The sequence below is a fragment of the Mus caroli genome, chromosome 14, assembly GCF_900094665.2.
Source record: "Mus caroli chromosome 14, CAROLI_EIJ_v1.1, whole genome shotgun sequence".
Lineage (NCBI taxonomy): Eukaryota > Metazoa > Chordata > Mammalia > Rodentia > Muridae > Mus > Mus caroli.
In genome coordinates this window covers 90412052-90434707 of record NC_034583.1, presented here as the reverse complement: position 1 = coordinate 90434707, position 22656 = coordinate 90412052, and the positions used below count along the sequence as shown (strand labels likewise).

General features: G+C 39.9%; 1 protein-coding gene across 9 annotated transcripts in view; it reads left to right on the top strand.

The window, feature by feature from the left end:
• Nucleotides 1-22656, top strand: part of Klf12 (Kruppel like factor 12) — a 411764-nt gene that overhangs the window by 131966 nt on the left and 257142 nt on the right. For 4 of the 9 annotated variants that reach the window (XM_021182110.2, XM_029469155.1, XM_029469153.1 and 1 more), the window contains exon 2: nt 8640-8703. The exons of 2 other annotated variants lie outside the window; for them this stretch is intronic. In XM_021182110.2, coding sequence (XP_021037769.1) covers nt 8671-8703 — 33 coding nt within the window. In that variant the 5' untranslated portion in view covers nt 8640-8670. Of the gene's footprint in view, nt 1-1828; nt 2315-8639; nt 8704-10332; nt 10647-22656 lie in introns of those variants that run through there. 3 more of the 9 variants (XM_029469156.1, XM_029469152.1, XM_029469159.1) reach the window with 3 other exon arrangements.

The following is a 22656-nucleotide window of genomic DNA, read 5'->3' as shown; positions in this document are numbered from 1 at the left end:
TGGACTGTGCAGTTCACTGATAAAATGGCAATTATCCTTGAACATAAGCATGGCCTCAATTACTTTTCAGACCGTTATATTGAGCACAGTATATGTCAAAGAAAGTGCTTAATTCATTGGCTATGGTTACTTTCTTTTAGGGGTCTGTTTGTTCTCTGGGCTCATGGAATGATGTAGTGCTGTAGACATGTACTGCTGTAGACGGGATGTTAGGAATAATGGCAACTGCAGACTCTGTGTCCCCGTGCTCTGGCATCAGCTATGCCTTTTGAAAGTGGTCCTTCACAAGTCAGTCTTGCTTCTCACAACTGTTCCAGCTGCCTTCTCAGAGGCACCCCACTTCTTAAAATGTGCTTGTCTTTCTGTTTTAGTTTCACCATTTTTTTTTAAATGGCAAGGTCTTCTTATGTGCAAGCATAATTTTTGGGAAATAAAACTGGAAATAGCAAAAGGGAGTTCACAAACAGAGACTTCTTGATCAATAGATATTCAATTACAATTCCAAGGGGATTATTATTGAATATGGGTTATTAATGACCTTTGAATCCCATTTCTCCTAATACTATTAGCTATTGAATGTCTGAATGGCCCTAGTGATTGAATTATGAACACCACATAAGTGTGTAGGGTGGCAGCCTTCTTCTTCAGCATCCCCAGGGTTGGTTTTTAAGAAACAACAATAGTCATGGTTGAAAGTCACTTTGTGAACTTTCTGTAAGATAGCCCAGCCACTAGTTCCCGGGAAAGTTCAAGTGGAGACGGTCTTTGTGTACTTGAAAGTAAATATTGGCAATAAAGTTACAACTTGCATTTATAGAATATTAAATATGAACAATTCTGTCTTCTCTACAATTTTCAGACATGCTGTTTTTCAGTTTACAATAAACTAAACTGAAATGCACTGTGTGTTGCAGGGAGTAGGGGGTTGGGAAGTAAGCCTATGATATCAGTTTAAAAATAAGAAAAGGGGGGCATATAAATGGTAACCAACTCATCACATTCCTCAGAAATATTTTATAATGATGTGCTCTGCTCTGTTGTCATACTTGGACCCTTCCCATGATGCCACAATGCTTTTCTCACACAGAGGATACCTGTGAGAGTCTGAAACTCTATATCTAATAGAGTTCTTACAAGTTCTATATTGCAATTGGATTGGGCAATGAGCAAGAGAAGGGGTGGAACTTGGTGCATATGTATGTGCACGTGTGTGTGTGTGTGTGTGTGTGTGTGTGTGTGTGTGTGTGTGTGTAAAAGACAGAATATTATAAAATAGCTGGGTAATTAGAAAATATATCCCCCTGTTCCCCTGACTTTATTTCTTTTTGAGTGTTAGCACATATACTCAACAGGGAGTTCAAGTCCTGTTTGTTCCTATTTTGAAGACATCCCTCTTCACAGGGGGGATTGGCTGGTCACCTGTGACTGGGGCTTAACAATGCTAGAACACTAATTTGCTTCTCTATAAAGAACAGCACTTTTCCCTTGGAAATCTACTTGTCGTTTTTGGTAGTGTGTGGCACTGTGCTCTGATGCTCAGGAGTTCAGAGGAGAAGCAGTAGGTGTCACTTGTCACTTAGCAACAAGGATCCTAGTTTTTTATCAAGCATTCCTTTAAGTCAAAATAGCTCTAAAATATACCACTTAGATTTGCATTTCTCTCCAGAAATATTTAGATTAAGCTTCTAATATTTTTAGTTTCCAGGATATTCACTGTGACAGATGAAACAGAAATAAATTTAAATAATAAAAACTCAGCTTACATGGTAGAAACTTTAATACTTAAAGTACAAACTGGGACCTATTATACAGTTTCTCAGATTTACATGCACAAAACCTGCCTGTCAGGTTCCCTCTTCAGCTGTTAAAACTATGGTAACTGAATGGAATATGTATATAAATCTTTATTACTTGATTTCTTTTCATCAGTACCAGAAAATGCAGAGCCACAAGAAGTGAACCGTCATTTATAAACCTCTGTCTCGAAAGCTGAATTCCAAATGGGCTTGCTGTAACAGCACCAGAATTCAATTTGCCTGAAACAGAACAACTAAATTACCTTTGAGCAGAGAGTAAAAATGCCCTGAGTCGTCAGATGTCTATAAACACATCCAAAATGTGTTTCTCTGTCTCAGTTTGAACAGACATAAAAGGACTTCCAGGAGACCTAACAACAAGTGGACAGTCAGTCCTGAAGTGCTTAAATGTGCTAAACTGTAATGTTTAAAGGTTGAGAACCTAATAGAAGGTTGAGCTGTGATGGAGAGAAAAGGACCTGGCAGTGTAGAGAAACATCCTGTCTGGACCCTGGAAGGTAATCCAAACTGACGCTTTATTTGTGGAAAATATCCCTTTTTGTTATAGCCAAGGTTATTTCTGTAGTCCATGGTGTAAAGTCTTTGAATGTTAATAGAAGCTGGATGGTCATGTGTGGAAATTCAGAGGAGAAAGGGGAGAGAGGAGAGGGAAGAGGAGGGACGTGACCCAGAGATTTCTCTGGTTTTTTAAGTTCTGGCAGACACAGCTGTACTTTCCCCTGCTTGTTCTGCCCTTTTCACACATTTTGGGGCTGTCAAGATGGCTCAGTGGTTAAGAGCACTGACTGCTCTTCCAGAGGTTCTGAGTTCAAATCCCAGCAACCACATGTTCAAAGCTCACAACCATTGGTAATGAGATCTGATGCCCTCTTCTGGTGTTTCTGAACACAGCTACAGTGTACTTAAATATAATTAATAAATAAATCTAAAAAAGAAAAGAACAAGTAAGACTTTAAACAGACACAGATACACACACATACACACACACATACACACACATACATACACACACACATACACACACACATACATACACACATACACACAAATACACACACATATACACACACATACATGCACACACACAAACACAAACACACACACACACACACACAAACACACACACATTTTATATTTCTGGCTCCAGGCAGTGCCATTTTGGTTGAGAACAAATCTAAAATTCTTTCCATGACCTTTCTACTTCCTCATGTTTGTATTAGAAGGTTAATACATCCTTTGCTGTCCTTTGTCTGATGACAATATAGAACAGTCTTAGAAACCAGGCAAGTGAGTTCTACATCATTATGTGATAAGGCTTTAAAATTTTCTCTAAAGATTTATTATCACCCCTTTAAAAGATACACAGAGACGTGGGGAGTGTGCATACGTGTGTGCAGGTGTCCCAAGGAGGCCAGGGGCACCATATCCTTCTGGAGCTCATGGTACAGCTGCTTTGATCTACACACCTTAAGTGTTGGGGACCGAACTTGGGTCCTCCACAAAGAGTAGCAAGTGCTCGTAAGCACCAAGCCATCTCTACAGAGTAAGGTTTTGTTTTGTTTTTGTCTTGGTTTTGTCTTTCCCTTTTTGTTTTTCTTTTTTATTTGTTTTCTTTCTTTCTTTTAAATTTACCTTCACTTTTAAAATAAAGCCAGAAAGAAGTTTGTTAGCCACACACCAGATGCATGGATACTGAACAGTTTGACCCTCGCACCCATCCAACACTTAGTTTATCCAATAATGTAGAAAATCACGGGAAAGATTGCTGGTTGATATTGATGAATTCTAAACGACTATTTCTGCCACTGTCCTTACTTTTCAGATTGGTGTTATCACTGTTCCTGGTTAGCTACTGCAAAGTCAAAGATCCTGTGGAGGCTATATGTGATTCCTAGTAACCAGTGTGTGTGTGTGTGTGTGTGTGTGTGTGTGTGTGTGTGTGTGTGTGTTTGTGTGCATATGTATATGTACGTCGTGTTCAGTGGTCATTCTACTGAACAATTTACTCAGTACTAAGACCATGAGAAAATTCTCACAGGTTTCTATATGCTATATTCTCACAGGTCTACAGAGCAGAATTCCACAGACCTCCATGTGCACGGATACATCTCATATCAGTCAGCTAACAGTGCTTAGTGTGAATGGATTCTGCCACTTACTGCCAGAGAAACACAAATCAAAAGTATATGTCCTTGATGCAAACCTTGAGACCAATGAATAGTACATTATAAATTATCAGTAGACCATTGTCTAGCACAAGATTTGCACTTTAACTGTTGGTATAGTACAACTTCTGAAAAGAAGACATAGATGGTAGTGATATCCAACTAGGGATAAATGCTCTTCATCACAAGTTGGTTGTTGTTGTTGTGTTTTTCATTTGTTTGTTTGTATGTTTTCGTTTTCGATGTGGCCACTGGTATTCAAAATGTCTCTGCTTTGAAAAATCTTACTAGATAGTTTCAGATATTTACTTGGCAGAGATAAGTAAGTTTAATTTAGAAATTGAGAGATTAACAGTTACTGGAAATGTACCTTTTTTTTTTCCTATTTCATATCATGCTTTGGTTTTTAAGGGGAGTTGAGAAACCACATAAAGGTCTCTTGGCATGAATAAAATCTGAAACTTACCTCTTCTGTCATGTGGGCTCCATGGAACAGAATCTTTTTCATTTTTCTCTGTTAAATATTTCAGCCACTGATTAAGGAGTGCCAGTTCTTGTGTGTTTGGCACTTACAGTTTTATAGATTACCATGTAAACATTGCTTCAGTTAGGGTAGGCATGGGAGACAGAGAAAAAACTATTATCAGCCTTCCTGCCTCCGTGGAAAAGCAAATTGGACCTCCCTGATCCTGGATGAGTTTTTGAAGGGCATTCTGCCAGTGCATGATGACTGTTAGATTAGAAAGCTGTCTTCATAGCCCTACATGAGTCTTCATTTTCTTACATTCACTTGTGGTATTTAATGTGCATCGTGGACACTCCCAGGCACAGCTGGATCTTCAGCAGTCTCTTAGGAGTTTGAATTGGTGAAAAGCAAAATTCAGATCGTCTTCAAAACGAGGTTCTCTCCAGCTTTATAACATCTGAGGGTTCACGTGTAAACTGCAGTGTCTGTGAGGGTAGGTGGTAAGATTAAACCATAGAGAATTGCACTCTGCAACTCGAGACAAAGTGTTAGATTCCAAGGAACCCTGGGATCATCTAAATTGTTTTGTTGGATACAAAATACAAGTTCAATCAGTTTCATCGTGGGCAAGTGGATCTAAAAGTAGGTCGTGTGCTCAACTAAACCACCAGGATTTTCTATTGAATCTCCAACATCTGTAAAAATGTATGGTATTATGTTATGCCTACTTAATACAGCTTAATGTTTAAGTCTACAGATTGATTGTATTGATTATGTAATTAAGACCTAAATTACTTAAGTAGCATATCCACGTAATAAACATAGAAAGTTCATTTATGTGATTTTTCTTTTAGTTTTTCCTCTTAGCTTCTTTCGGTCATTCATTGTACAACCATTCATTGATCTAAAGTCCTCTAGGTCCTCCACTGGTTACCCTGGAATCAGTGGGGGTGCTATGGCAACACTACCTTCTCTCTACAGAAACACATATTGGCAGGGATCGAATCACTGGTGCAGGGTGAGGATATCATGATGTTTGAGGTCCCCTAGATAGTTTCCCTTCCTTACTAAAGTCCCATGTTTGTCCTTGGTGGGGGTGTGGGTGGGGGAGCATCTTTAACCTCTTACACAAAAGCATTACTCAGGCTACCAGGGGTCTTGGTTCATAGTAGACTTACATGTAGGATGTTTAGTGTTACTGGTGATTAACAAAAAATTTAACTAAAATTGCGGAGTAAATAATGATGGACATACTGCTCCAATTAAGTATTATCTGTTTTATATGAAACATTAATGTGTTTAAAATCACTCAAAAGCCTTCATGGTTTAGGTGCCTTGGGGTGTCCAGAGAGTTTACTTCTAGATCTCTCTATATGCCAGAGTTAAAGGATGCCCATGTTCCTGTCATAAAACTGTATTTAGAAATAACGTCTGTGATCGTCTTCCTGTGTACTCTAAGTCACCCATTTGGTCATGTGTAACAGCTAATAGGTCACTTGTAATACCTAATACAATATCACTATTCTGTGCATATGTTATATACTAAGTTGTTAGGGGAAATAACAGGAAAAAGCATATATGCACACTCAGTATAGATACAGGTTTTTTTCCTGAATAGTTTTGATCAATAGTTGATTGAGTCCATGTGAGGACCTGGCAGTGTATAGGTATGAACATATATTAAAATATGAAAAACATATAGTCATATCTTGAAATTTACAGGACTGTAATCAGTGTTGAAAAATCTTGCCTATTCTCCTAACATGTTAGAGCTGATTGCAGTAAATGCACTTTGGAGACTACAATGGGCAAGATGTGCCTGGTGACATCACGTAATTTATGACTTTCTTTGCATTTTAAGGGATAAAATAGCGAGGTTTTGTAAGGCAAAGTGGCAATTTATTCTGAATCGCATGAGAATATTTCTAGTTTTTCATTAATTTTAAAATATTACGTTACTTTTTTAGTAGCTTTTCTATTAGTATAGAAAGTTGCAGGTCATGTGACACCGTAAAAGATGGAGTAGGGAAATGCAAGCCAGGTGACAACATATCCCAAGAACATAGAACATGTAGGCTGTATAGCTCTTCACCAAGGGCTTCAGCCCCAAGAGGGTATGCATTCTGTGGATGTACACGAACACATGTGGAAAGCCAGGCCATTGCCACAGCTCAGCGGCATTGGCAGAGACGGGGTACTGTCAATTCCAAGGCCTGTTCCCTCCTGGGTGTGATTCCCAACCCGGAAAAGGCTGTGGCTAAAAAGCTGGCTCCACTGAATGCCAAAGAAAATTTGTCTCATGCAATGGAAATTCTAATGCAGGTCATATGATGGAGATGAATGAATGAGACTAAGAGAAGCAAGATGGCCTGCTGTGCTCAGCGTTCTCCAGGCCAAGGATGCTTACTGTATTTCCAGAAATCTCGGTGGCTTGGGGATTTATGACGTTATGCCAACCATATAAATGTAAAATTTTCATTCATGATTTTTAAATTTTTTATGTTTTATTTTTATTAGATATTTTCTTTATTTACATTTCAAATGTTATCCCCTTTTCTAGTTTCCCCTCCTAAAATCCCCTATCCCTTCTACCCTTCCCCTGCTCCCCAACCCACCCACTACTGCTTCCTGGCCCTGGCATTCCCCTACACTGGGGCATAGAAGCTTCACAGGATCAAGGGCCTCTCCTCCCATTGATGACCAACTAGGCCATCTTCTGCTACATATGTACCTAGAGTCAGGAGTCCCACCACCTGCTTTCTTTGATTGGTGATTTAGTCCCAGGGAGCTCTGGAGGTACTGGTCAGCTCATAGTGTTGTTCCTTCTAGGGGACTACAACCCCCTTAAGTTCCTTGGGTACTTTCTCTAGCTTCTTCATTGGGGATCCTGTGCGTTGTTCAATGGATGACTGTGAGCATCTTCTTCTGTATTTGTCAGTCACTGGCAGAGCCTCTCAGAAGACAGCTATTATCAGGCTCCTGTCAGCCAGCTCTTATTGGCATCCGCAATAGTGTCTGGGTTTGTTGGTTGTTTATGGGATGGATCCCCAGGTGGGGCAGTCTCTGGATGGTCATTCCTTTAGTCTCTGCTCCAAAATTTGTCTTTGTAACTCCTTCCATGGGTATTTTGTTCCCCACTCTAAGAAGGATCAAAGTATCCACACTTTGTTCTTCCTTCTTCTTGAGTTTCATGTGGTTTGCAAATTGTATCTTGGGTATTCTGAGCTTCTGGGCTAATATCCACTTCTCAGTGAGTGCATATCATGTATGTTCTTTTGGGTTACCTCACTTAGGATGATATCCTCCAGATTCATCCATTTGTCTAAGAATTTCATAAATTCATTGTTTTTAATAGCTGAGTAGTATTCCATTGTGTAAATGTACCACATTTTCTGTATCCATTCCTCTCTCTGTTGAGGGACATCTGGTTTCTATCCCGATTCTGGCTATTATAAATAAGGCTGCTATGAACATAGTGGAGCATGTGTCCTTATTTCAAGTTGGAGCATCTTCTGGGTATATGCCCAGGAGAGGTATTGCGGAATCCTCCGGTAGTACTATGTCCAGTTTTCTGAGGAACCGCCAGACTGATTTCCAGAGTGGTTGTACAAGTTTGCAATCCCACCAACAATGGAGGAATGTTCCTCTTTCTCCACATCCTTGCCAGCATCTGCTGTCACCTTAGTCTTTGATCTTAGTCATTCTGACTGGTTTGTGACATGCTTCAATTTTATGTTTAAAAGTGAATTTGATTATTGGCTAATCTGTTGATTCCCAATGCAGCCATATTAATTATTCTCTCCATGTGTGTCACTTAGAAAGGGAAAGTGATTAGTTTTTCAAAAAAAATAACATTTCTTTAAAATGTCTTATGTTACTGTGAATAATGAATTTGAGGCACTAGCATAAATATCTGTGAGTTCTTCACATATAGTGAATTCACACCTAACTCAGCCTTGGCCATTTCTCCTCAGCCCACACCCCTCCCCATGCTGCGTCGTTTTATATTTCCTTCCTTCATCTCCATCTAGGATTTGACTATCTCTTGCCGAGGGTATGGTCAGACTGTCACAGCTAATGCAGCTTCCTCCATTGCCTCCATCTTCATGTGGCTTCCCCCCTTTTCCCAATAAGGAATGTTGTCCTATAGAACTTACTCTCACAATAGCTTTTACTATGCTTCCTTTGCAGGATCAATGTGACTCTAGAAACAAATGGATGAATGAATATCCATATGAAGAGGAAAACCATAAAGGTTGGTTACTCACTGTGTCTGCACCAGAAGTGTCACTATTCTCTTGAGTGGGACACTGTGCATCCCTAAGAGCATTTCTTTGCCTGAATGAGACAGCAGTCATTCAGTTTAACAGTCACCATATATGAGCATCATTGTTCTTTCTGTCCCTTTAAACCTACAGATATTTGCAGATATTTAAAAACAGGGTATGTCTTTTGCTCTTTATACAAGTGTACTATCATTATTTTTCAGATGTAATTTTTATTTATTTACTTATTTGTTTGTTTGTTCATTTATTTGGTGCTATGCCTCATGTGTCCCAGGCTGGCCTCATGCTTACTGTGCACCGAGCATGACCTTCAGCTTGGCATCCTGTGTCTCTCTGGTGCTGAGGTTACAGGAATCTGCCACTGCGTTGAGTTCATTTGGTGCTAGGGCTTGAACTCAAAGCTTTCTGCATGTCAGGCCAGCTGTAAAGCAACTGAACTAAATCTGCAGCTATGAAACTTGCATTGTAAGAATCGAATTTTAGATGAACATCAAAAACGATAGAAATTTTAAAATGACAGATCACTAAGCAAAAACAAAACAAAACAAAACAACAACAACAAAAGAAAACCAACCAACCAACCAAACAAACAAAAACCAAACAAAAAAGAAAAGAAAAAAAAAGAGCCAAATTTTATTTATTGCAAAACCTCCTATAAGCATGCTATAAACCTGATCCATGACTGGACAAAGACAAAGATGTCTTTGATTTCCTAAATACAGATGGAACCTAACTGAAAGAAGGTCAAAAATCTGTGAATTTCAAGGGTAGTCTAGTGCTTAACCTTTTGTTTGTGGTAGTTATATGAGCTCTTCAAGTACTTCCTACTAGTTATAAAAACTCAGCATAGTAAGAAGAAAATTAGAATGCATTATATAATCGTCATCTTGTGTAGTTTTAAAGAATCTGCAGAGCCAGCACAGAGCTTTCTGGCTCAAAGCTCCTAATGTGGCTGCATAATACCCACAATTCATTGCTCTTCTCCTTCCAGCGTGTTTACTCTTTGCAAAGAAATTGATGTCACAGGTTGCCTTCTTTGGCAGCCCTTTCTCCCAGGTTTGCAGAAATGATGTTCCATGTTAGACATTCCTCTTTAGCTTGGCATTCTTCCGGCCTCTCTGTGAAGTTTTCTCTTCCTTTCTACTATTATGTCTGCAAAGGTTTCAGAGAGGACTTAAGGAGTCAGTGATGGTAGCCAAGAAAATCATAGGGAGATTGACCATATTCTCCTTCATATCCTCATTATTGCTGCTGTGGGCCCATTTGATTGCTGGTGAATACGAGTGCCCATGTGTCTCCTGATATTCTTGTCTACTGGCTTTCTGTGAAAGGAAAGTGGTGTGGCCTTTTTTTTTTCTTTCCTTCTTTCTTTTTTTTTCCCCCATCAATTTTCATTGTGTAAATACTCCCAGTGTGGTTGGCTTTAGTAGTTTACCATCTGGGTTACAAGATTCCTTAAAATTTAACAGTTGCCTTTTATGAGCTAGTGATGAGATGAGTCTAGCACATCATTAATAATACTTTTTCCATGCTAATGTTAAAAATTATTCCTTGAGACTGGTGGGATAAAGCTAGGGAAATTTCTGTTTTGTTTCTTCACCTTGACTATGTCCCTGACTACTTGTCCTCTTCCTCTTCCTCTCCCTCTTCTTCCTCCTCCTCCTCCTCCTCCTTTGTGTTTTGAGTGGATCAGAGTTTAGCTTTGTGGATTTGTAAGTTTTGGCAGTGTCCTTGTTTCTGATTTTATGTCGTCAACTCAGGATGATGACAGAGCCAATCTGCTGTCAGCGCTAGCCCTGAGGGTGGAATGAGGAGAACTGACTGTAATATGCGGGAGGAGAGTCTTTCCAGATGACCACACCTTGTTGCTCATTAGTCACGAGTTCCAGAGTCTTTGTGGAGGGAAGGAGCAGTGAGTTTTTGATTATTATTTTTTTTTCATTTTCACTCTTTTGGTCCTGGCCTAAATAAAGCGCTGTTGGTAGCGTGCTCAGTTATGATGCATGAGGTTCTGAATTTGATCTAGTATTCCCGATCCTGCTGTAACCAGTGGCTAGGATAAGGAGGCAGGAAGAGCAGAGTTCAAAGTTATCCACAGCTGTAGTTTTTGGTGTATTTTTAATAATGATTTTTCAACCATCCTTTTAGTCATTGTTTTCTGTGGATAGAGAGCATGTTGGCACTTGCTTTTACTCTCATTGGAAAGCTGTGGCCACTTTACCAGCATTTGATTCATAGAGAAATTTTATTTTATTTTATTTTATTTTATTTTATTTTATTTTATTTTATTTTATTTTATTTCATTTCATTTTAAATGTATTGACAAGGCCAATGTTAAGTCTAATTTTTCTAAATATCACTTGAAGAAGCATTTCTGCCATCTGCATACTTGAAAAGGATTTGAATACGGCTTCTCTAGTACTTTTGTACACGTTCAGTTTGCCAGTGGTAATAAAGCCTTGCCAAGAGCCACAGAATATCATGCTGTGCCTCTCGGCCTCAGGTCTAAAACACAAATAGCCTGCCTGGGATTTGTACAGTGGCTGTTGTGTCCAGAAATCACACTTTCTGAATTGTTTTACGTCTGCCTTCTCATTAAAAATATACATCCCCATTAAATCCTTTTCTATATGCAACTTCATTGCACTTGAGTTCTTCCCTCTACCATGAGTCATTAGAAAACATCCAAAAAAATTTCTAAAGCTTCCAATCATCCACTGTGTCCTGCTCACAGATACTGTTAGCAGACTGGTGTTTACTCATGATGTGGTTCTGAAGTTATCCCTGCAGTGAACATGGTGGCTTCTGTGAATGTGGCTCCTAGTCTCTGATATTTCAGGATGTCATGTTTGCTTGGTGCTTCTCAGCAGCTGGCTTAGAGCAGATGCTTAAATCACAGACTTGCATACATATTATTCTAGCTTATCAGAGTCGAAGTTAAAATGTCTCCACGTGATCCACAGCTGTTTAAATTACCCAGCATCAGCACTGGGTACGGTGGAGTCCTAGCATGTGGATAGCAAGACGGCAGTAGTTAGTTTTTCTTCTCTCAGTGCATACCAAAGAGTTTGCTTACCACGATGGAAATGTACAGTGTGGCTAATATCCTTTTCATCCTGTCCCCTTGCTTGATCTTCAAATAATACAAAGGACGGTGGAATCCAGGGTTTCTTCCATCTTGAACTCAGTAGCTCTAGATGCTTTTAGAAAGCCACGGGGGTTGAGAATGAACTAGGCCCCTGAATCTGGGCTGTGCTAACTCCCTTCAGGATAGCTACCTGTTCCGCCTAAGTAGAATCAGAAAAAGGCAAACCTTGGCTCTACTGTTCTCTCACGTGATCTAGGATTTCTCCTATAATATCTTCTGTGAAGTAGAACTAGTACCAGTTGATATGTATTTTCTGAGATTTATTTTTGCAGGGTGGGGTTACTTTGCTCAGTTAATAAAGTTCTTGCCTAGCATGCACGAGTCCCTGAGTTTGACCCCACACTCCATGAAACAGACATGACATTTGTCTGGCCTCTCAGCACTGCAGAGGTAGACAATAAAATCAGAAATTCAAAGCAACACAGCACGTTTGAGGCTAGCCTGGGATATATATGATCCCATAAAAATTTATGAAAGAAAACAAAAATAAAAGTAGAAAGGCCATTGAAGATCAAGCTAAGAACCTACAGAGCCCTGAGTTGCTACTGAGCGAGGTTACCCTTTGTATCACTAGTCAGAGACTCATAAAGGTGGGTGGGTGATTTAGCTTCTAACTACCAAACAGCCTCAGGGCTGAAATTACCCTCAGGAGTCTTGTAGCTTGCAGGGCAGAGCATGTGGGAGAGGGTGAAATACAGAAGAAGCCTACCTCCCCACTTCAGATTTTTGTGTTTTAATTCCTGGCCAGGATGTCTGAGTCCTGTTCCTATCCTAGGAACTCAGTAACTGTATAGATTATTTCTTACATGTATGGCTTTCCAGCCTTTTCCTGTGGCCTTCCCTGGGGCCATTCAGGCACTATGACTCCAGAAACTCTTTGTTTTTGTTATTCTGTTTGTTTTGCGACAAGATCTCACTATGTCGATTTGGCTGTCCTGGAATTCACTCTGTAGAACAGGCTAGCCCCGAAGTCTACTTGCTTCCCTTGCTGCTGGTACTTAAGGCATACATAAGAACCACCTGGGCACACCAACACTTACAAAGGAAAATATTTAATTGGGGTTGGCTTATACACTCAGAAGTTTAAGTCCATTACCATCATGGGATGAAGTATGGTGGCATGAATGCAGACCCGGAGAAGAAACTGAGAGTTCTATGTCCAGATCCTCAGGCATCAGGAAGAGACTGTGAGCCTGGGCCTGGCTTGAATATCTGAACATCTGAAACTTCAAAGCCCATCTCCAGTGACACATTTCCTTCAACAAGATCACTTCTATTCCAACAGGGCCACACCTCCTAATGGTGCCACTCCCTTGTAGGGGTCTTTTGCATTCAAACCAACACAGGGTCTATGAGTTCATGATTGCTGTAGATGTATCTTCCTCCGGAGATGACATTTTGCAGTCCTTATCCAATCTTTCTGCCTGACCTTCTTTCTGTACCCTCCATTCTACACTGTTCTCCGAACTGTAGATATAAACCTCCTGTTTAGGACTAAGCACTCACTAACTCCTGCTTCTTAAGCAGGCATGGGTCTGCATTAACCCACCTTTCACTGCAAAGAGAGGTTTCTATAGTTAAGACTGAGAGTAGTGCTTGCGTCTGGAAAGTACCTCGACACTATGTCAGCTGCAGTGCAGATCTATCTGTTAGAATCAAGGCCACATGTCTTGCTTAAAGATGGCATTCAGTAGAGCAGACAGCATCTTTCAAAGAACATCTCTCCCTCACTTCTTCTTCTGCCTCTCGTGTTCTTTGCATTTGATTATAGAGGTTCATAATCTTCATGCCATCATGTGTATCTGACCAATATAGTTTATATGTATTGCAAGGCTATTTACAAAAATTATACGGACTTTTTGTTACATCTAGCATTTCAATTAAGCAGCCTTAGTTTAAGAAGACTGTTGTACTTATAGAGCAAAAGATTACAAAAGATGTATATTTAAAGTTAATGTCTTTGGATGAGCATTTCTTTGAAGGGAAGGTGGGCATTGAAATTGGGACCCACGGTATCACTCAGGCAGACCTTAGGCTTGAGTAATCCTATAGGCAATGGACACATGACTGACGTAGGCATCTAATTGGTTTGATGTGATTGACAGTTATACATTATTGTTGCTTTAGTTTTTAGACAGAATCTCACTGTTGAGCCCAAGCAGGTTTCAAATTTGGGCTCTTTCTCCCTCTGGCCCCTGAGTGCTAGGATGATGGCAACTTAAGTAGTTTTCTTTATGCAAGCTGACGCCAGCCAAGGATGCTATTATTCCCTTAAAGATAATTTTGCTAACAAAACACAGGTAACAGTGAACTCAAGCATTGGGTCCAATCCTTCAACTTAGTGTTAGTTAAGCATTTCGGTGTGCTGTCCAGCCTAGTGGAAGTCGGGCTCATACATATTCCCTAAGAGCCAGTTAGTTAGTAACCTTCACCAGGCTGCCTCACCTGCATGTGCAGTCAAGTTAACGCCAAACAGATTTTCTCTAAGAGTTGTTTTCTGTGGCATGGTGCTACCACAGGCTGGTTTAAAAAGAGCACAAATTGGTTATCTTGGTATTATGGTAGTCAGATCTCCAAATGGTCTCATGGGACTATATTAGGACACTGGCAAGGTTTCTTTCTTCTTTTCTTTTTTTTTTTTAATTTATTTTTTAATTAGGTATTTTCTTCATTTACATTTCAAATGCTATCCCAAAAGTCCCCCAGACCCTCCACCCCCACTCCCCTACCCACCCACTCCCACTTCTTGGCCCTGGCGTTCCCCTGTACTGAGGCATATAAAGTTTGCAAGACCAAGGGGCCAACTAGGACATCTTCTGATACATATGCAGCTAGAGTCAAGAGCTCAGGGGTACTGGTTAGTTCATAATGTTGTTCCACCTATAGGGTTGCAGATCCCTTTAGTTCCTTGGGTACTCTCTCTAGCTCCTCCATTGGGGGCCCTGTGATCCATCCAATAGCTGACTGTGAGCATCCACTTCTGAATTTGCTAGGCCCCAGCATAGCCTCACACGAGACAGCTATATCAGGGTCCTTTCAGAAAGGTTTCTTTCTTAAAACTGCATAGCTGAATTCATTTCCTTACAGCGTCTGAGATAGCCCACATTCTGTGCACCTCATTCTCCATTTTCTCAGCTATCTGTTCTGGGCTCATTCTCAATTGTGGCATCCTCCTGGCTCTCTTTCTCAATCTCACCTCCACGGAAATGATCACTGGGATGGCTTTGAACTCACTTAAGTGATATACAGCCACCTTCTTCTACAATTCAAATGCTAGTGTCCTGTCTCTGCCTGCATTGTTATTTTCCATGAGCACCCCACGATGGTGGACTGACTGTTCAACAACTGGGACCTTCCCTTTTCAGGGAACCTGGTCGTCCTTCCAACATCAGGTTATAAAGGGCATTCTTGCCTGAGCCTGCAGGTGTAGATCACATTTATTTTGGAGTCAGGATCTTAGAGCTGGGATGGACCTGATGTTGTCTCTTTCTTACCCATGCCACACAATGGCTGAACTTAGAGGCATGGGCCACAGTACCTAGCTCACATGTCACCACTTCTATGTGTGTTTGACATTTTGGGGAAAATTCTATTTCCTTTTTGCACTAATGTTCACAAACCTAAAGTGGTTTGTGCCAGTTGTAAGACATTTAGAGTGAAAATTGGGGGAGGGGTGGACCCTGTAACTGGAGTAAAAAAATCATTTAAATCATTTTGACTTATCTAATTGAAGTCATTGATACACTTCACATTTCACATTATAAAAAACATACCTAATTTTGTATTTTTGAGAAACTTAAAGGAATATGCAGTAAAAAAGGAATTAAAAAAAATCTTAATGTCTCATTGTCTTCTAGTCTTGGGTAGCCATAACTCTATTTTTTGAGTTTTCACAGCAGATGAGCAGTGTTCTTTCTTCCCATATGTTGTGGCATACAGGATAGATTCAGATTCTAGTTTCTTGTATGACTGCTGTTGTACGTTTCTTGGTAATACACCAGTTATCTGTCCTGAGACAACCTATAAATCACTCAGGACCTGTGAGTGAAGTTCCATTAACCCTTGGCTCAGCAGCTGTCCATGGGAGATAACAGGTATTTGGGGGGTAGGGCCTCATCTAGATTAGTGAGAGCCTTCAGATCTTAAAGATTTTTTTATTTAAGGGCAATATAAATAAGTATTATAAAAGTGGGAAGAAAGTTCTTTCTAGCTTTAAAAATTTGTCCCTTCCAAGCAGATTAAATGTCTATGAGATGCACAGTCTGTGAGGAGGAGTTTGGGTCACATTCAAACCTCTATTTTTGCAGAATCAATTCATTAAAGATAACAGTGTATGGATCCTATAAATAAAAAGGCAACAGTTGCAAGGGCCATGTCTGGAGTTTGATGCTCAAACCTTGTTGAAAGCCATTTCCTCATGTGGCATGCATTGATAACCACTGAAGGGCACTGTGAATGCTCTTGCTGCAAGCCAGTTTGTTTTTCCACTGGCCATTGTGTGCTCAGGTTCAAGAAGGGAATTCCAGGGGCTGCTGGGAGACTTTTCTTACATCCATTTGGAATCCTGATACCTCGTGACAAACCCATCACTTCATCCACTAGTTCTGCACATCATCCCTGCCTTAGCATCTGAAGAACAATGCTTACTTGCAGTTGGTACTTCAGCAGGAAGATGGAGGTAACTTCCTGAAGTCCACTCAGCAGCTGCTGTGGTAGCCTCAAAGGCAGATGGTTACAAGCATTTATGACCAACCTTGGATGCATTGTCAGTAGATGTGGGTTATCTTCAGTGACCTCATCTGGGTCTGCCAGGCTATGTCCCTTTCATGGTCCCTGAGTTCTCCAAAAGTCACTGGAGTTCAGGAAACATTGAACAGAAGTTATGTTATCTCTAGGAGTCAGGCTACTTGGTCTTTCTCTATTCTATTATTTAAGAGGTCATATATAGACTTCACCCTTCACTGCACATAGAAAGATGCAAACATGTTACCTGTTGAGTCTGGAGTGTTTATCCTTTTACATTGATGACTTCCTTTCTATGCTGTGATGCAGTCGTTCTGAAAGGGAGAAGATCAAAGACTCTGGCTGCTGTCCAGCGTTGTTGTTTCTGTCTGTAACTGGCTTTATCTGTCTCTGGAATACTGTGGGACTTGCCCAAGGTTGCATGAGAGTTACAACAAAAGGCACATATCTAATCTCTATTTTGTAACATTATTTGTACACTATTTCTGAAAGTTGTTTGGGGGCTGAAAAACCTCCGACAGAGAAGTTAAAGTAGAGGTGGTTTGCTAAAAAATTATCTGTGTGGGAGGGGTGGAGTTCAGTGACACAATGGCAGGCACATTTTCTTTTCTCAAAGGAACTCGATGGTAGCTTCCTGTTTGTAGCTCTCTTGGTTCTAGAGTAAAGAGATACTCCGACATGCCTCTGAGATACTAACTTGCGTTGATTGCAGCCCTTTCTTGCCTCTCAGCTGTCATAGACGCTAAAGACAGCTCAAATATCTAGTAACTATGGCTTCATCTGCAATTAAACCATTCAGTTGCCCAGAGAGTCTAAATAGTCACAGATAAAGAAAAGCCTTCATGACTTCTACAGAGGAGCTAAGGGTAAGACTCAATTTCTCCTCTTGTTTGATCTGCGTTCCTATTCAAGAACAGCTTATTTCTCACTTTGATGAAGGCAATGGTTGATAATTATTGGACAAAAGTCCCTCATGGTTTTTGCTGAGAAACTGGCTTCCAGAATGGCTTTGGATCTATGGAACTGAGGTAGTTTAAAAGCCTCAGCAGAAAGGCTCTCTGCAGAGCAATCTCTCTGTTTTAATGGCATCGGGGACCTTTGGAACCCTGAAGTTTAAAGTACAGGACGTTGTAGTTGACAGTTTTCTTCTGTGGCTAAGATGACATTCCTTTTACATAGAACCTTTGTTTCCTAAGTTGACCAGTCCCTGGATTTCCCTCACTTCACTTTTTCAGAGGTTCTGGTATTACAAATTAACTTTCGATTCTTGCCTTAAGAATAAAATAATTACCTGTGTTGTTTGATGAATATAGTCTTCATCCTAGCCAAGTTAAGTCATATGTTTTCTACAAGATCAATACTTTTGAAAATCCTTCTTTTATCAATCAAAAGAATAAATCTTTGTAGTTGAAAAAGCAGGCATAGGTGCTTTGTGTAACTGATTTGATAGACATGGAAATAATGCCTGGAACATATGAGGTAGAAGGACAATAACAAAGAAAATGGAAGAGCTGTTGCTTCCAGGATTAGAAAAGAATTCTCAGGGTTGGTTTTTTTTTTTTTTTTTTTTTTTTTTTTTTTTTTTTTTTGTTGTTGTTCATTTGTATGTTTATTCTGTTTTTTGGAGTCATTTGGGGGGTTGAATTAATATCAGGGTCTGTGATCCACATTGAGTTAATTTTTGTGAAAGGCATACCATAAATGAAGATTTATGCCCTTCTCCCTTTCTCCTTCCCCTCCCACTCTGCCATGTCAGCCTCCTTCCCTCCCTCCTTCTATCCCTCCCTTCCTCCATCACCTCTTCATCCTTCTCTTCTCCATTCTTCCATTTCCTTCCTCCCTGCCCCTTCCTTTTCTCCTTCTCTTCCTTTCCTTTCCCTTTCATCTCTCTCTCTCTTTCCCCCTTTCTTCCTCCCTCCCTCTTTTCCTTGTTGACTTGTGACTCTTCCCTCTATTTACTTCTGACATTTTAAAGCATCGTTTGTTGAAATGATAGTCTTTGTTTCATTACATTGTCTTCCTTTACATTTTTAAAATTCAATTTTAGTTTAAGTTTTAAAAATTACTTTGAAATATTTACCGCATGGTGTAAGCATTCTCTGGTCTCACACATCCCTCACTACCCACTTATCTGCTGCCTATGCTTACTCCTGATTGGTCCCCCTCTTACCTCCAGTTCTTTCCTTTCTTCCTAGTTATCCTTCCCTGTTCCCTCCCATTCCTTTCCTCCTGCACACTGCCATGTCTGCCTTACCCCATCTCCCTACCTCATCCTTTGGAGGTAGTCACAGCTCCTGGAATGTTTATGGTTGCTGTGGCCCTGCCATATCTAGAGGATAGAACCCTCCCCTGCTCCTCCCCACCCTTTTGCTACCCCAGTCCTCCTCCAGTCTCTGCCACCATGTTCCCCAGGCTTGTGAAGGGGTCACATACCTCGCCTCTTTTATCAACACTTTGACCAATTATGAATCTCTGCTTTTACCGTCAGCTACTGTGCAAAGGAAGCTCCTATGACCACGGCTGAGCTCTATACTAGTCTATGTGCATGAACATAACTGTTTAGAAACAATTTAGTTACATGTCTATTTGGAAAAACATCAGTGGTAGGTTCCATAACCTACCTGCAGCTTCCATAACTGTTGTCTGTTGACCATTTTTATAGTGCTAGGTATGTGTTTTCTCCTATGTGTGGGCCTTAAATTCAGTCTGGAGTGGTTGGTTCCTTCTAGATCATTCACACCACTATTGCACCAGAGGGCATATTATCAAGTAGTTCAGTATTGTAGGCCCTAGGCTTGGGGTGTAATTGTGAAAGATTATTAGACATGAAAGAGGAAACTATTACTTACTGAGCCATCTTACCTGCCAGGATCCAATTTTTTTTACTGTTATTTATATAATTCAGTCTTTATTTTTATGTCTCATGTAAGTTTGTGCAGAGTGAGCTGACAGCTGTGGTGATCGTGTCCCTGGCGGCATGAAAGGGAATGGGAAATAAGATGACTTTTCGGTGTCTACCTTGACTATTATGGAACAGTCATTTGTCATGTTTGAGGTCCTAGGGAGCTACACTCTGAGGTTCATTTTGTATCCTTTGCATTCATTGTTTTTTTCAGTGTCTCTGAAGCTTTATTTTGTTTTGGTATTTGTTTTTCCTTGAGACAGTGTTTGCAGTGTAGTCAAGGCTGGTCCTTCTTGACTTTATTCTGTAGCTGGTTGTCTTTGAACTGCCAATTCTCTTGCCCCAGACTCCCAGTAATGGGATTCCAAAAGTATTGGCTGACGAATAGCTTCAACTGTTTTGCTTTAGAGAGAATTAAAATAATCCTCACAGACATCAAGATAAAAATTATATATATAATTATATATGAGATATATTAATATATGATATATGATATTACATGAAAGTATGATATAATGTGATATAATAATATACATACATGATATATAATAGATAGACACAGATGCATATTCACAAGCATGAGAGTTGTTTCTCCTTCTACAATCAAACATAGGTTATTATACTTGGAGATAGATGCTTTAGTCACTGATCCATTTTACCTGCCAGAATTCATTGATTGTTTTAAATCCAGTTGTAATTTTTAGGTTTATATATATTTGAGACAAATATCTGTAAAAGGACTACTATTTCAGCCCAGTAATCTTCTTTTATTTTATTTTCAGTAATTCAGAGAATAACTTAAGAATCTTTTGCTTGGCTTCTCACTCTAAATGTGTTTTTTCTTTTTCTGTATTTTTAAGCTGAGTTTAGTAGTAATCACTGTTAAATATAAAACGTCTTCCAACAGTGTGGGTAGAGCTTTGGTGAGAGAAGTTCAGGCAGGTGCTATCCCCATCTACAAGATGTGATCATACAAGATTACCATAGAGTAAAACGTGCATGTAGTGCAGAGGCCTCGATGCTGTGCTAATGTCACATCCCGGCGCATTGCTTCTGTCCTTCTGGTGAGACTAACACACATCAGGCCAGTGTGCTGCCAGTCATTTCATATCCTCTATTGACTTCCATAGGGCATGGGCTTGATAATATCGGTAAGTCGAATAGTGCTTGTTTGTATACTTACTGACCTTTCAACTTTATCATGACTTTAGAGAACAATGACTTCAGGTATGGCTTGCTTCTCATACCATCTTTGCTGCTCACAGGATTCCTGATTGCATCACTGTCTCTTGTGCTTCAATTAATCTTGTGCTGTTTTGTTCATTGTGGTAGTAGGAGCCATAGGCTGTAGAATTTGTGTCTGAAACATACTCTCTGAGCCTGCAAAAGGCAGCGCCATCTAGTGTGTGTATGAGTTGTTCCATGATGTTTATGCAACAGTGAAATCTTCTGACAGGCCACATCTCAGAACTTCACCCCAAAGGTCACAGGTGAGGTTACCCGCGTTGAGGATGACACTTTGTAGTGCAAGGCACTACAACATGTTTACTATGTAGTAGATTGGAGCTTTAGATGTTTAGATGTTTAGATGTACATACCTGTCTCAGAAATGGAAACATTATGTTTGCTGTCGAAATAGAAATATACAGTAAGAAAACATTAAAGTTAATGGCAAATCCGTTCTTAAATTTTAAGGTTTCCTTTGAATGAATTGTTGAGAGATTAGTAAACGTATTAGTTAAGTGCTAGCAGAAATTATATTACTTGTTCCTAAGAAAAAGTCATAATTCACTTATTTGATATTATTCTGCACCAAATATTTAACCCAGTTGGGTTTCACACCCCTATATTTTCTCCATTAAAATATTTCCTATAATGTTTTTCTTGGCCAACTAGATTTCACTCTGAATTCACCTTTCAAAAAAAAAATCACTAAAATCTCAATTCTCAGAAGTGGATGCTCACAGTCAGCTATTGGATGGAACACAGGTCCCCAATGGAGGAGCTGGAGAAAGTACCCAAGGAGCTAAAGGGATCTGCAACCCTATAGGAGGAACAGCAATATGATCTAACCAGTACCCCTGAGCTCGAGTCTCTAGCTGCATATGTAGCAGAAGATGACCTAATCGGCCATCATTGGGAGGAGAGGTTCTTAGTCTTGCAAAGATCATATGCCCCAGTACAGGGAGTGCCAGGGCCAGGAAGGAGGAATGGGTGGGTTGGGGAGCAGGGTTGGGGGGAGGGTATAGGGGACTTTTGGGTTAGCATTTGAATTGTAAATGAAGAAAATATCTAATAAAATTTGTTTAAATAATAATTAAAAAAAGTTAAAAAAAACTCAATTCTCTGAACTATTTTGTGTTTTAGTGGATCTTCAAATACTTCATGGTCTCAGATCAGACTGACTTAATAATAAAGGAACTCAATTACGATTACATCTTCCTTAAGAACTTTTCAAAACTGTAGTTTCAGTTTAGATTCTGTTGGTCACAATTTTTGTTAGTGATGCCTTTGTTTGGTTTTTCAATATCAAATAGCTCATCCTATGTAAGACCTTATGCTTCGATACCCTTGCTTGTTTAAATTTCTATTTATTTATGGGGGTATTTTGCCTTGCTTCAAGATTCTTGGGTCCTGCTTAGAATTCTCATGGCAATTTTCCTTTTCCTTTAAACGCTGAGTGTTACTCACACAAGTGTGGAGCCATTCTGATTCCTCCCTCTTGGAAGGCTATTGCTGCTGTGAGCGCCTGCAGGATATTTCCTCTGCCTTGAGTTTAGTAAAGAAGGATGTATGGATCCCTAGGAGTCACCCTGGTTAGTTTTTCTTGGAGCTCAGTCGGATATTTCCATCTGCTTTTTTGTGTTGGAGAAAAAGTTCCTACTATGATCATTTCAGATATCTTTTTCTATCCAGCTTCTGGATTTATTCTTTTCAACATCTGAACTTTCCTGACTTTGTTTAGGCCTCTTAAACGTTTCTCCAGAAGTGAGAGTGTATTTGTTTTTCTCCTTTGCATTCATTCTGAATTATGCATTTATTCCTCCTTAACAATTCAGTTGTTAAGCAGTACTGACCTTCTCTCCCCTCTTTCTCATACTCATTCCCCCTCCATCTCTCTGTCTCTCT